The sequence below is a fragment of the Mus pahari genome, chromosome 20 (assembly GCF_900095145.1).
Source record: "Mus pahari chromosome 20, PAHARI_EIJ_v1.1, whole genome shotgun sequence".
NCBI classification, from domain to species: domain Eukaryota; kingdom Metazoa; phylum Chordata; class Mammalia; order Rodentia; family Muridae; genus Mus; species Mus pahari.
Genome location: NC_034609.1, coordinates 34,454,519 through 34,470,117, shown reverse-complemented (window position 1 = coordinate 34,470,117; position 15,599 = coordinate 34,454,519). Strand labels below are relative to the sequence as shown.

At 48.2% G+C, this 15,599-nt stretch overlaps 2 protein-coding genes across 3 annotated transcripts in view; one reads left to right on the top strand and one right to left on the bottom strand.

Annotated features, from left to right (window-relative positions):
* Pdpr (pyruvate dehydrogenase phosphatase regulatory subunit) overlaps positions 1-2,795 on the bottom strand; it is a 42,434-nt gene extending 39,639 nt beyond the window's left edge. For both annotated transcript variants that reach the window (XM_021220213.2, XM_029532450.1), the window contains exon 1: positions 2,619-2,795. The gene's annotated coding sequence lies outside the window, so the exon portion shown is untranslated. The remainder of the gene's footprint in view (positions 1-2,618) is intronic.
* A 9,708-nt stretch (positions 2,796-12,503) lies between these two features.
* LOC110337356 (C-type lectin domain family 18 member A-like) overlaps positions 12,504-15,599 on the top strand; it is a 14,309-nt gene continuing 11,213 nt past the window's right edge. The window contains exons 1-3 of the mRNA XM_021220229.2: positions 12,504-12,717; positions 13,274-13,365; positions 15,214-15,456. Of these exons, the coding sequence (XP_021075888.2) occupies positions 12,513-12,717; positions 13,274-13,365; positions 15,214-15,456 (540 nt within the window). The 5' untranslated portion in view covers positions 12,504-12,512. The remainder of the gene's footprint in view (positions 12,718-13,273; positions 13,366-15,213; positions 15,457-15,599) is intronic.

The following is a 15,599-nucleotide window of genomic DNA, read 5'->3' as shown; positions in this document are numbered from 1 at the left end:
CCACATGGTGGCTCATGACCATCTGTAACAAGATCTGACTCCCTCTTCTGGAGTGTCTGAAGACAGCTACAGTGTACTTACATATAATAAATAAAGCTTTAAAAAAAAAAGAAAGAAAAATCTATCTCACATGGTTATGGAAAGCCTAAATCAAACAGTACAATACAAAAGGGTAACTGATGTCAAAGCTGTGCTCAGAAGCTGGGGGTCGGGTGGGATGGAAGGATGGAGATAGGGAGAGAGAGAAAGACTATCATTCCCTCAATAATAAGAACTCCTGGCCAGTAGACAACTGTATCCCAGCAGTGAGAAGGCTGAGTTAGAAGAGCGGGAATTCAAGATCATCCTAAACTGTGTAGCAAGTTTAGGCTAAATGAGACCTCAATAAACATATATAAGGCTGGGGAAGATGGCTCAGAGGTTACATCAGCAGCTATGCAAGTATGAGGTCCTGAGTTTGGATCTGTTAGTGGTTACAGTGTGCAAGACACTTCCTAAGTATTCAACTAATCTAAGCACAACCCCATAGGGTAGACATGATCTGTGTTCTGTACTATAGGAAACTTATGTATAAAGTATAATATTATGTAAAATGATTATTACTGTATAATCAAAGACTAAACAAATCTAGCATCAGAACTACTTATCATAATTAATACTGCTACTGCTTCCTTTTTTCCCTTTCTCTCTTTCTTTCTTTTGTTGGACAGGGTGTCACTTTGTAGCAAATGGCCTAGAACTTGCTATGTAGAGCAAGGTCCCTTAGACTTCACATATCCACCTGTCTCTGCCTCCCCCAGTGCTGGGATTAAAAACATGAGCATTTCAAAGAAATCCAGGTGAGCCAAGGCTAAACAGCTGTAAAGCAGTATCAGAAACTCTTTCCCTCCCTAGAAAAAGAAAATAACAACGGGAAAGAAACATAACAGAGAATTCCTCCCTGAGAAACCCTTCCATTCTCCAGTCCTTTCACACTGTTTTCTCAATAAAGTTATGCTCACTCTGCAAGACAGGAAGAAAAGAACAAACAGGAGTTTCAGGAAGGAACAAAGCATGTTTAATGCCCAGACTGATAAGGCCAAGAAAAGACTGTTGACTCTGTGATCATCATGACCTTCAAGAGTGGAGAGATGAGGGCAGAAAAGACTGAAGTACACCAGGAAGGGAGGGCTAGAGAGATGTCTCAGTGGTTAAGAACACTTACTGTTCTTGCAGAGGGCCTGGGTTTGATTCCCAACTCCCACATGGAGGTCACAATCTTTAACTTCAGTTCCAGTGAATCCAATGCCCTGACTTTTGTGGACATCAAGCCTGAACATGGTGCACAAATGTACACATAGGCAAAACACTCATAAAATAAAATGTGATATATATATATATATATATATATATATATATATATATTCATTTTAAGATAGTTTAAAAAAGAAAAATTTACACCAGGAAGAGAAGTTATGAGAGTCTACTCCTGAAGGTGTGGCAGCAAAAGCAAGCAAGTTTCACAGGAAATGGAGGTAGAGCCAGGAAAACAGACACTGAAGACTGCAAACTCATTAAAAGGAAACGTCAGGAAGTTTTGCATTTTCTTGAAATTCGTGAAAATTAACTGTAAGAGTTAACTTCACAGCCTTAAAGACTGACTGCACTCGGATCCTACACCAACAAGGTGGCAGCTCAATCCTGGAGCAGTGCTCACACCTGTAATTCCCACCACACTGGATACTGAATCAGGAGAAATGCCCCAGGTTCCAGGTGAGCCAGGGGACTGTCTTTAAAAGGCAGTCACAGGGACAGTTCTAACAACTCCTGAATTCTTCCTCTGGTAACAGCATGAGCCACCGGTCACAAAGAATGAAGGCTGAATGTACATTGACGCTTCGCCCACACATAACTCTGGGGAAACACCAGGGCAAGTTTACAAGCAACAGAATGACCCTCTCTGAACAGTCTGATCATGCAGGTTCAGGGTGCGGTATTTTTCAACAAACGCACCGATGCTCAAGAGAATTTAAGAAAAATTATACAAATCCTTGCCGCCAAAAAGAGTATCCTTAAAGGACGTCTTTAGAGCTAGACCCTCGACCACATCGCCATCCCTATAAATCAAGATTGCATTTTAAATGTTCGAAGCAGGCTTGGAGACCGTGGACTCGCACCTCGGGATCACACACAACCGTCACCCCAAGTCACCCACTGGAAACCCCACGGCCCTGACTAGGTCTCTGACAGGAGTCGGTGAAGCAGAGCCGAGCCGCACAGCGCAAGGTGGGAAACCATTCCACCTGCAGAGACGCGGGGACCACGGCTGGCCGTGACAGCGGGTGCCCGCCAGCCCGCCCGCCCGCCCGCCCGCGCCGCAGCCCGCGCCGCAGCCCGGTCGGCCGCCCGCCCTGGGAAAGCCCGCGCGCAGGCCCGGGTCGGCCGGCGCGGCTCCCCGAGGCCCGCACAGCTCCGCCGGCTCAAGCCCGGCGCCCGACCGGTGGCACCGCCTCAGAGACCCGGAGGGACGGCCGGGAGGGAGCCGGAGCCCAAAGCTCGGACGCCAGGGGCGTGCGGGGCGCGGGAGGTCGCGGCACCACAAGGCCGCCCGGCCCCGCGGGTCCCAGCCGGCTTCCTACCTCACGGGCCCGCGGCTGGCGGGCAGCGCGCTCAGCAACGCCTGGCGGAAGCGAAGGGCGGCCCGGCCGCTGAAGAGGGTCTGCGCGGCCGGAAAGGGGGCCAGGGCATGGGGACGGGGCGGGACGCGGAGCGCAGAGTTCCGGGAGCGCGGGGGCCTGCGACCTTCCGCGCTTTACGGCCCGCGGCAAGGGTAAGGCGGGCGCGCGCGCCGACGCGCCGTGACGTCACCGCGGCGACCCGGCCCGCACGTGCGCTTGTTTGGGTCTCGCCAGGCCCCGCCCCTCCCGCGCCGCCTCCGCCTCCGCTCGGATGGCGCCGAGTGTGCGGGGAGCCGCCGCGGACCTCCGTCCCCGCTCCCGGCCTCCCGCCGGCCTCCGTGTGTGCCCAGAGCCCGGGCATCGGNGCCGGGCCAGAGCCTCGNCCNAGTGTGGGCAGTCCGGGTGATCGTCTGCCGCCAGGCCTGANCCCCGGTCCTGCGCGCGGGGCCCGCGGTCGCTGTTGTTCGACCCTGCACGTCGCTTAATGCCTTTCCGTGCTTGGCTTGGGCAGAAGTTGTTCTGNNGGCCTGGCCGCACNTCNGAGNCCNAATCAGCCGACCTGATTTCCCGTCTTACTCCTTGCGGCTGCCCAGAGGGAAAGCTTTGTTCACTGGAGCCTCAGAAACCTCTTCTGCCTTCCATCCCCTCCAACTCGCATCACACCCCCCAGCTTCCTTCACAGCACAGTCACTAGCTTAAATATATGTGTCGCTACTACACTGGTGTAGACGTGGTCCTCTGATCGCTTGAGGACTAGACCTTACTTAGGTGCAGCTTCTCAACACCTTCAACCCGCGCCTGGCGCACACCATCCAATATATCATCCTTCGCACAAGCAGCAAGAGAAATGGTGCATCTTGGACCGTGTTCTTTACCATTCTCTGGGCCAAGCCTATCTTGTCTTATGAGCTAGTTTTTGTTGTTGTTGTTGGTTTTTTTTTTTTTTTTTTTTTTTTTTTTTTTTTTTGGTATTTTGAGACAGGATTTCTCTGTATAGTCCAGGTGGTATTAGCTAGTCTTGAACACTGTTGCTAGGCTGTGTACCTTGGTGCTGTCTTGAGCGCTCTGGCTGGGAACAAGAAGGCTGCAAGAATCTCCTTGTCATGATGTCATTCATTCTCCAGCTTGCTTGGTTTATACCCAACTCATTAGCCATGAATTTCTCCAAGACTGCCCAGATGAGAACTGACAGTTTTAGCCAGGCAGTGGTGGCACACACCTGTAATCCCAGAACTTGGGAGGCTGAGGCAGGCAGATTTCTGAGTTCGAGGCCAGCCTGGTCTACAGAGTGAGTTCCAGGACAGCTAGGGCTACACAGAGAAACCCTGTCTGGAAAAAAAAAAAAAACAAGAATAAATAAAAGTTTATTTGTTTATTTATTTAAGTTTACATGTGTGTGTTTTTAAAGGCAAGGTCTCTGTCTAGACTGGATTCAAATAGGTAGCAGAGGATGACTTAGAACTCCTGGCCCTCCTCCCTCCACCTCCCAAGTGGCTTGCTTCACCACATATCCAGTTCCCCTTGTTCTCCTGATACATTAAGCTCAAGACATTTGGAAGCCCATGTTAGATGAATTCTCTCACAGTTTTGGTTAAGTAGTGATACCTATCCAAAAAAATGAAAAGACACTAACCTATCAGAAAATATTTGGGGATAGGTTTTTTTAATTTGGTAGGGAACCAAAGGTTTTTGGGTTTGTTTTTTATTGTGTTTCTTTGTTGTTTTGTTTTGTTTTGTTTTCCTGAGCCATTGGCCTACTTACCATTTCCAGACATACAAACTTTGAAGAAAGCTAGTTATCTACAGGAAAGAGTGAATGAAATGAGGTGGTATGTTATCTATGTGTCATACATAGTGAGTGCGTTTCTCACCCACAATTGTTTCTGACTCTATTAGAAATTGCTAAGTCAGCCCGGCGTGGTGGCACACGCCTTTAATCCCAGCACTCGGGAGGCAGAGGCAGGCGAATTTCTGGGTTCGAGGCCAGCCTGGTATACAAAGTGAGTTCCAGGACAGCCAGGGCTATACAGAGAAACCCTGTCTCGAAAAAAACCAAAAAAAAAAAAAAAAGAAAAAAAAAAAGAAATTGCTAAGTCTATCTGCACAATAATGGCACATGCCTTCAATCCCAGCGCTTGGGAAGCAGGAGGTGAGTCCCTGTGAGTCTGCGGACAGACTGGTCTACAGAGGGAGTTCCAGGACAGCCAGAGGTACATAAAGAAACACTGTCTCAAAAATAAAAGATGAGCCGGGGCATGGTGGCACATGCCTTTAATCCCAGCACTCAGGAGGCAGAGGCAGGTGAATTTCTGAGTTCAAGGCCAGCCTGGTCTACAAAGTGAGTGCCAGGACAGTCAGGGCTATACAGAGAAACCCTGTTTCGAAAAAAACTAACTAAATAAATAATGAAATAAATGTTAGGTCTAAAAGCTCTTTGTGTTGTCAGTGGTAAGATTTGGTTTTTGTAATCTCTTACAGCCACCAGCACAGTTTTGAATGCATTCAAGACTAGTGAAGAGTTTTTACTTTTGTGGGGTTTTTTTGTTTGTTTGTTTTTTGTTTTTTATATGTTTTTTGCTGGTACTCAGTTAGGATCGATCCTAGGTCCTCACACATAAATAAAGCCACTCTCCCTGAGTGACAGCCCAGCCCTGTTTTTTTATAGTTTTGCCTTCTCTCTCCTTTTTTCCCATAAATCATCAGAGGTGTTCCATGATTGGCTCCTGTCTTCTCTATGCTGAAAATCCCTTGGATAATCAATTCTTTGGCAATGAAAAATGTACCTTGGAAGACTTGAACTCAGTTAACGTTTTGTCCTTTGGAGACACTTGGCAACCTTGTTTGTCTGTCGAATTCAGAGAGACGGGGAGTGGGAAGATATTTTTAGCCCTTGTTTCTAAGGATCCAGGCCAGGACGTTCTCTGAGGAGCAAGAACTGGAATCAGAGTGCCTCTCCACGGGTTGGTTCTGGTGCCTTGCATTTGGTGATGTCAGGTAAATAGTAAAACTAAGAAAGAAGGGAAGTTTATTTTGAACTGTAGGCTCCCATCAGCCCTATATACAGTCTTTCTTTCCTTCCTCCCTTCCTTCCTTTCTTACTCAGAACAGATGAGATAGAAACTTATACAACTTATTTCATGAAAGAGTTTTGTAGCCGGGCAGTGGTGGCACACACCTTTAATCCCAGAACTTGGGAGGCAGAGGCAGGCAGATTTCTGAGTTCGAGGCCAGCCTGGTCTACAGAGTGAGTTCCAGGACAGCCAGAGCTACACAGAGAAACCCTGTCTTGAAAATAACCAAAAAAAAAAGGAGTAGTTTACACTTAACTCTTCAGTCAAATCTTGGTATGTATCAGACACCACTGTAATTTTGTGCTGCTGAGTGGTGTTTGTCCTCAACCCACTAATGTTCCTGTGTAGAGTTAGCACATGGTTTTGAGAACATTCCAGATTCTTGAGTAGATGGAATTAAGCCAGCTTACTAAACTGGATGTCATGGCTCATGCCTTTGATCCCAGCATTCAAGAGACAGAGGCAAGCAGCAACTCTCTTTGAGTTCAAGGCCAGCCTGGTCTACATAGTAAGTTCCAGGATAACCAGAGCTATAGAGAGATCCTGTCTTGAAAACAATGAAACAGAGACTAGTTGACTGTGTACACCGAAGCAGAGGCCAGCCTGGTCTACACAGCAACTTCGAGGACAACCAGAGCTAAAACAAAGAACCCTGTCTTGAAATACAAAAGAAAAAAGAAAAAGAAATACAAGACAAACACAAACAAAACAAAACAAACACTTCTCCAAATACCGGCACTCCAGACAATCTAGGACCATGCCAGGTGTGATACTAGGGTCTGAGGTTGGATCTAACCCAGTCCTCTGTCTTGGAGCTGCCTGGAGAAATGTCCTCTTGACACCTTTCCTTCTGTGCTGTGGAAAGTTCTGAACTTAGAATCTTTTTTTTTCCACTTGGTTTTCTAAACAAGGTTTCTCTGTGTAGCCCTGGCTCGCCTGGAACAGGATGGCCTCATATTCACAGACATCCACCTGCCTTTGCCTCCTGAGTACTGGGCTAGAGGTGTGCACCACTATACCCGGCTGAATTAAAAAATCTCAAGACCCCAGTTGCCTCTCCAACTTTTCTGAAATGCCCTTTCTTCTTTTAAATACTCAATATTCAGCTCATGAAGGTTCCATTTCCTTGGTGGAACATTTCCCTTCCAAGAAACTGGGGTCCCTTGGTGTCTTCATTGTCTTTTTTCCTTTCTTTTAAAAAAAGTTTTTACAGGGTTGGAGAGATGGTTCTGTGGTTAAGAGCACTGACTGCTCTTCCAGAGGACCTGGATTCGGATCCCAGCACCCACATGGCGGCATCTCACCACCCTCTGTAACTCCAGCTCCAGGGGATCTGATACCTCCACTCAGGTGAGTGCGTTTTAAAGTTTATTAAAAGATCTTTTGCCAATCTTAACTGATTAACTGTAATTACCCCACAGACCAGATGGGACTTGGTTCTGCTTATGTTCTCAGACTGACCAGTAGGTGGCGCTGGAACCTGTGGATTGAAATGACCTGGCCGCCTGGATCTCTTCATTGAGTGAACTGTTAAGGTTAATTAGAAACTCAAATCAGACTAAGAACATCCCCAGGAAGACTGATAACACAGAGTGACTGCTGTGGTAGGGGAGGAACAACGGAGATGAAGGAGCTGTAATCCCAACAACTCAGTAGGCTGCTGCAGGACTAGAATTTGCTTGTTGTTATTGTCTTCGTTTTTCTTTGTTCTTGTTATTCTTGAGAAGGCCATAAAGACAAGGTCTCTTGTAGCCCAAGCTGGCTTCTAATTTGCCTTATGGTGGAGGATGATCTGGAATTCTTCATCCACCTCTGGAGTAGTGACATTACAGGCATGTGCCACCACGTCACCTTTATATGGTGTTGGGGATCGAACCCAGGGATTCATGCATGCTTGACAAACTCTGTAACAACTGAGCTACATTCGTGGATTTTAAGGCCAGTCTGGGAAATTCACTGAGATCATCTTTAGAGGGTGAGAAACAGCAGCAGCAGCAGCAGCAGCAGCAGAAACCTAACAACAAAACATACAACAACCCAACACAAAATGTGGGTGGGAAGACTGGGGATATAGCTCAGTGGTGGGGTTTCCCTAGCCAACATGATGCCTTAGTTTCAACTCATAGTTAAAAAAACAAAACAACGGGGCTGGCGAGATGGCTCAGAAGTTAAGAGCATTGACTGCGCTTACAAAGGTCCTGAGTTCAAATCCCACCAACCACATGGTGGCTCACAACCATCTGTAATGACATCTGACACCCTCTCCTCATGTGTCTGAAGACAGCTACAGTGTACTTACATATAAAAATAAATAATAAATATTTAAAAAAACAAAAAACAAAAACGACAAGGGAATTGCAGTAAGTTTGAGGTGACCCTGGACTACTTAATGCACACACACATACACACACACACAGAGAGAGAGAGAGAGAGAGAGAGAGAGAGAGAGAGAGAGAAGGCATTTGCACATAATGAGATCCCAAGTTCAAATTCTCAGAGCCTACATAAAGCTAGACATGGAAGCTTGTCTCTGTAACCTCAGTGCCGGTGCAGACAGCCGGGAAGCAGAGACTGGAGACTCCTCAGAAACTCATGGGCCAGCTAGCCGGGCATATACAGCATTAAAAATAAAAGAACTTTTTTCAAGCAAGCTGGAAAACAAAGATTGGCACAGGAGGTTGTTTTTTGATCTCTATGCATGCACACACCATAGTATTCAAATGCCCACATTCACATTCACACATAGGACTTCATACAAAAATAAAATAAAGGATGGAGTTGGGGGGGGGTGCACACCTTGAATCCCAGAACGCAGGAGGCAGAGGCTGGAGTTCCAAGATCACAAGCGCTACACAGAAACCCTGTCTCAAAAAACAAAACAAAACAAAACAAAACACCAACAAAAGCTGGAAAGATGGCTGGGTGGTTAAGAGCACTGACTGCAAGCCGGGCGTGGTGGCACACTCCTTTAATCCCAGCACTCGGGAGGCAAAGGCAGGCGAATTTTTGAGTTCGAGGCCAGCCTGGTCTACAGAATGAGTTCCAGGACAGCCAGAGCTACACAGAGAAACCCTGTCTTGAAAAGCCAAAAAAAAAAAAAAAAAAAAAGCACTGGCTGCCCTCCAGAGAACCTGGGTTCTATTCCTAGTGCTCATGTGGTAGCTTACAACCATCTGTAACTCTAGTTCCAGGGTATCTGATGCCCACTTCTGGCCTCTTTAGACATTAGGCACATGTGTGGTACACAGACAAACATCCATATACATAAAACAAATTTGAAAAAAATTTAAACTAACAGAAATTAAAATAGGCCAGGTATGTGACTCATGTCTTTCATCCCCGCACTAGGGATGCAGAAACAGGCAGATCTCTGTGAGTTCAAGTCCAGCCTGGTCTACATAGTAAGTTCCAGGCTAGCTGGGACTAGATAGTAAGACCCTGTCCCAAAAGAAATTAAAAATAGAAACAATGGTATGTCATTTCCCCCAGTATATGATTTCTGATGTGTGTCCTACTCTAGCCAGGTCTGAGATGAACCTAACTTTGGGTGTGATGTGACCTGGAGCTGAGCACAGGTGTTGCCTCCCCGCTGTGAGTTCTTGTGCCAGGAAATGCTCATTCGTGAATCCCCAAAAGACCACCAAATAGCCGAATCCAATGCAGTCGCATTAAGGACTCTTTATTCAAGCTGGAGCTTGGACTCCCCACCAACCCTGACACAGCAGGAAGGTGGAGCCCTGGGCCCAGCTTTAGGCAAGCATTTATAGGGGCAAGAAAGGGGTATCTAGCCTCTTACACATCTGACGGGGGTGGGGGGTGGGGGGAAGCATTGTGGCCTTTAATTGGCTGGGAGCCAAACAGTAAACTTAACTTCTGATTTCTTCCTGACTGATGGTTGTTAGGAAGTGAAGTGCCAGCGGTGGGTTTGTAACCTGAGGGTGCACATGTGTTGGAGAACCTGGATACGGGTGCTAGACGCAGGTTGAGTTGGGGTAGGGGGTAACCTGGAAACTGGTGTTAGATGTAAGACCTCTGGAAGAGCGGTCAAGCTGCCAGTGCTTTTAACCGATGAGCCATCTCTCCAGCCCTACTTTTTCTATCTTTGAGATAGATAGAAAAAGGGTTTTGTCCTTTACGTTGTTAACCCAGAGTTTCAATTAGTAAGCTAATCTTGCATTCTTACGTTAAGTACTATTTAGTCGTGATGTTTGATCTACTTTATATGTTGCTAAATCAGATTATACATTCTGTTGAGAGAAGATTGAGTCTTTTTGTTTTATTTTGTTTTGTTTTATTTTGTTTTGTTTTATTTTGTTTTGTTTTTTCGAGACAGAGTTTCTCTGTATAGCCCTGGCTGTCCTGGAACTCACTCTGTAGACCAGGATGGCCTTGAACTCAGAAATCTGCCTGCCTCTGCCTCCCAAGTGAGTGAAGATTGAGTCTTTATTCCTAAAGGATGCTAATCTGCGGTTTCTGCAGTTTGTGGTATCTAGACCTGGCTTCAGTGTGACTACTCACATCTGTAGGATAAGTTGGAACATATTTCTACTTGCATTGGTTAGACTTCACTGCTGTGTCCAACTACCTGGGATTCTAGGCATGGATCACAAATTCATGAATCACAAACTCTGAGCTACGTATGGAAAAAAAAAGTTTCAGAGAAACACTGTTGGAGTATGAGTGTCATCCTGAATGTCAGGCAATGGGGGGAAGGCGGGGCAGCCAGGTGTACCGGGCTGTACAGTACCCAGAACCTCCAGGACTTCTGCCTCAAATAGCCTGACAACTTCAAGCTCATCATTTTAGGGAGAGATGGCTCAGCCGTTAAAGCACTGGCTATTTTTCAGGAAGACCCAGCCAGACCCATTCCCAACACCAACAGGAGGTTCACAACTGTTTGTAACTCCAGTCCCAGGGGATCTGACACCCTCTTTTGACTCTGCGGGCACTGTACATACATGATACATTGACATGCATGCAGGCAAAACATAAAATAAAGAGGAGAACTTTAAAGTTGTTCCACTGGTAAAAATTCCCCTCCTAGCCAATCCAAAGCCAGATGACAATGAGCCACTGGAGCCCAGGAGCGGGGATTGAATCATTTATCACCAGCAAGGGACAAAGCTATTGAAAACTGAACTCTAAAAGATCCACTCTGTATATAAATGAAAGCCCTGGAAACGTGAGTGTATAGACTCTGAATTCACTGGGATGTACCTGGGGCGAGTCCCTGCTTCCCAGTCAGCCAGATGGTATCAGTACGAGGTTGTTGTGATACAAATAAGTTACATTTGTACATGTTAGAAGGGTGGCTACCAAGCTGGCAAGATGTCTCTGGAAATGGTCTCTGCCACCAAGCTGGATGGCCTGGGTTTGATTTCTGGGAACAACAGTAAAAGGAGAAAGTTCTCTCTCTCTCTCTCTCTCTCTCTCTCCTTCTCTCTCTCTCTCTCTCTCTCTCTCAGGTTGTCCTCTGACCTCCACACACACATGGTGCAGCACCTGTACTCATACATATACGTAATAGCAATAACTTTTTACAAATAAAAATGCAGCTATTACTAATCATGGCTAGGACCTGCTATGGTGAGCTCAGACCATCTATTTGAGACAGAGGCTCCTGAGGCTCTGGGTATTGTACAACACTGTACACCTTGCTACGGCCTTGTTCCCACTGCCTGACATCCATGACGACATTCATATTCCATCACTATTTCTCCATAAGTCCATGTAGCCCACCTGTGCCCTAGCAGAATCTCCAAAAAGGTGACATCTGAGATAATGCTGACTCTAGGGGTCAGGGACCACACCAACTTCAGAAGGACAAAGTATTAGCTTGTAAGGCCGTGCTTTAGAATGGCTGAGTAACCTTTGTGGGCATTTGACTATGGTCTACATGCCAGCCTTTTGATTTGGCTGTACTAGATATTCAGTGATCCTGATAGGATCACGCAGGCTTCAGCTAGGCCCTAAATACCATGGCAAGTTGCTGCCTTCCTGTTTTACTGTTTCCGTTTGTCTAGAGGCAGGCTTGTTCACAGCAGGACTCAAGTCGGCCAAAGGCACCTGTCACATGCTCTCCTCTCTGTCTGCCTCGCCCCAGTCTTAGCTCAAAGTCACCTGGGTAAACCTGATGGACCCCAGGACTAGCCTCATCCTCTCACACTGCCCTGACATAAAAGGCACACCTTTCTCCCTGAAGGTGCAGTCCCCAGCGTGTTCCTCTGTGATCCTGTCTGGTGGCATCTGTCTGGCGAACAGTTACTTCCTGCTTTATGTTTAATTCATGGCTAGGGGTTTGGGATGAGCTTCCCAAGAAAGGAGAGAACTCCCCTGGGGTCTTGCCCCAGGTCCTGTCTGCTTTACTGGCCCACTGCCAAAGTCCCAGCCTCCTCCCCATGGCTGGGCTGGGGAGTGGAAGCTGACCATGGGCTTGGAGGACATTGTCCTTGCCAGGGTACAGTCATTAGTTGCTAATCCCACAGCCCTGGAATGTCTGTAGGCCAATCAGCAGGGTCTTTGGGGGCTCCCTGAGGGTGCTAATAATCCTACAATGATTAGCAGGGCCCACAGGGTCAGTGCACACTGCCCTGCTTTCTCTTGCAGAGCGGGCTGGCCAGACACTGAGGCTGGAGGAAGGAGGCGTATAGAAGAAGGGTTCTATGTCTCTTTTGAAGCCAGTGCACCACGGAGGGGAGGCCGTTTGGACACAGTGATGATTCACTAGCCTCCTCCTTTTGTCTGGCAGCTTAGCCTGACTCCGAGACTTGTGGATAATAGCTTCATGAACCTGGGGAGGCTAGCTGGACAGCTGAGAGAAGCCATGTCTGCGGCAACGGGCAGGCCAATGATTCAGCCAGAGCCCTCCCTGTGCCTGGGAAGCCAGAGCCGATGGCTTGGTCTCTTGCTTCTGTTCCTGTCTCTCACTGGCATCACACGGACAGAGGTACAACCACCCCAGCAGCCAAAGCATGATCCCACTCTGCAAGGTAAGGGATACCTGGGCAAAGATGGGGAAGTACAGATGCTGTTGTGAGCCTGATGAGGGTAGTGAGGGATTTCTAGGAGTCAGGTACCCAGGACTGAGCCCTGTGTTATGTCGATGTGATATGATGGGGTGGGGGGATTAGGATGATGGTGAGGAGGATGGAAGGATACTGGGAAGGAAGAAGGATGAAGCGGATGGGTCCAGGGTTGAGGTTAAGGAAAGATCCAGGTTTGAGCCTGCAGCTAAAACCTCAGAAGAAACACATCGGTAGAAAAGCCAGCTTCTAGTCCAGGGCTGAGTCTCTCATTACCACCAACCCCTCCACCCCCATCATCTTCCTACCCCTAAGCCAGTCACTCATGACATGGTTATACTTTGTCCCTCCTCACCTATGGCCTCCTTCTATCTCCATAATGGGAGTTCTCTCCTACACAGCTACCACCGCCCCTCCTCATCTCAGATCTGTGTCCTGGGGGGGGTGGGGTCACCCTCAGCTGGCTATGGCGATGTCCCAGGAGCCGCTGGTCATAGGCCTAACCTTCTCTCCTGGCCTCCAGCCCTGAGCGGGAAGGAGAGTTTCTTAATCCTCACCGCACACAACCGACTGCGCAGCCAGGTCCACCCTCCTGCAGCCAACATGCAGAGAATGGTGAGTAGATCCAACTGCCCTGTGTCAAGAGGGCTGCCGGAGGGGCTGGGCCCCAGAGTGAGCTCAGGAGGCCTTGCCAGAGGCCCTTTCACCAGCGGTGCCACGGTCTTGGATGCCAGGGAGCGATGTGCCTTCTTCCTTCGGAGAAAACCATTTGTTTAGGAGGTCAGGGCCCTCAGCAACTCGAAGTTGCATTGAGGACAATAATCCTGCCTTTCTTGGTATCCTGTCGCCACGGAGATCAACAGATATGGGTGGAGCCAGGGTTCCCCAATCCCGGAAGATGAGCTCCACGAAGGAATTCAGCAGAAAGGGAGAGGGGAAGAACCGAGAAGGAGAAGAATCTCGCTGGGTTTTGCGGGGATTGGTTTGTGACCAGGATTTATCTAGCAAGTACTAGAAGACCCCTCAAAAGTTCCTCGCTCATTCACCGACTTGCCGTTTAGAGCCTCCATGATGGAGCCTGCCACAGGGTTGGTTGGAGCTGATCATCCTGGAGGCTTAGACATGCTGCCTGGGTAACCTGGGAGGCCTCTGCCACCCATAGCCCCAGCCCATGTGAACAGGCCTGGAGACAGGGTGGGATGGGTAAGGGAGGGCAAGGTTCCCCATGGCTGCCTCCCATAAAGTCCTCAGAGGTGGACAGCCACGGTGGGTGGCGACCTTGAGAGCTCAGGGGTCAGTTTCCCAGGAGGTGGGGGAGGGTCTGCTTCTCTCTCTCTCCCCTGCCCTGCTCTGTCTCCCTCCCGGTGCCCAAGTCCGGAGCAGCCAGGATTTTCCAAGCGGCAATACCTAACAGAGTTCTGCAGCCTGGAGGTAGATGCTATGATTGGCTGACTGATGGTGTGTTCCTTTCTTGGGGACCGTTGCTTAAATGGGCCTGGAAAAAAAAAAATCACATTTGGTCAGATGGGAGAAGCAGGGTTCTTGTGACTGTGGCTACGGCCAGCTCTTAAAGGAAAACACAGCTAAGCCAGTCTTCAAATCTGAGCACCGTGTAGGCTCAGATTGTTAGACGTGCAACGTTGGACTAATGCTATTTCCTAGGCAAAGCCAAAAGTGTTCATTGGAAGGCACACTTCTCTTTTCCTGACCTATCTTGGGAAACTCCAGAGGTCTTGTCTGAACCTTCTGTGGCTCGTGGCTCTGTGCCGTGAGGAAAACTGCTCTGATCATCAGGCAGGCGAGCATGGCTCTTTACTCTGTGTGACCTGGCACCCCCCTGGACACTCAGAGACTGTAGAGAAATGGCTCAATGCCCACTTGATTCCATGCTGTCCAAAGGCCAGTCGTAATGGTTAGTTTTGATCATACCAACTTGACCAGAATTACCTGGAAAAGGAATTTCACTGAACAATAGTCTAGATTAGGTTGGACAGTGAACACATCTGTCCACACATTATGATTATGTTAATTAATGTAGGAAGAGCTAGTTTAAAAGTGGGTGGGACTGGCCAGGCATAGTAGCACATGCCTTTAATCCCAACACTTGGGAGGCAAAGGCAGACACTGTGAGTTTTAGGCCAGCCAAGTCTACATATTGGATTACAAGACAGCCAAGGATGCATAGAGAAAACTGGGTGCCACCACTCCCTGGGTTTGAATCCTGAACTGCAGAACCAGGGAAAAGTGAGCTACGTATAAGCATGCATGCCTTCATTCTCTCTGTGCCCTTGACTGTGGGTGTGAGGAGAAGCTTCAAGTCCCTGCTTCCTTGATGTCCCTGCAGTGCTGGACGGGAATTGTTGAGCCAAATAAGCCCTTTCTCCCCTGGGTTGCTTTTGTCTCACAGCAACTGGCAGGGGAGCGAATCTATCACCTGAGGATGTTTGTTTTTGCCACTTCCAGGACTGGAGCGAGAGCCTGGCTCAGCTAGCTGAAGCCAGGGCAGCCCTTTGTGGCACGTCAGCCACCCCAAACCTGGCATCAACCCCAGGGCACACCCCACACGTGGGCTGGAATGTGCAGCTACTGCCCATGGGCTCAGCATCCTTTGTCGAAGTGGTCAACCTCTGGTTTGCTGAAGGACTGCAGTACAGACATGGGGATGCTGAGTGTGCCCACAATGCCACCTGTGCCCACTACACACAGGTGAGTATATTTCAGATAAGGCTAGGCGAGGGCATGGTCTCCCCAGTCACCTTTTTTTTTTTTTTTTTTTTTTTTTTTTTTAGGTTTTTTTTTATTGTAAGTACACTGTAATGAATCTTCACCACAGAAGTAATAATTACTGA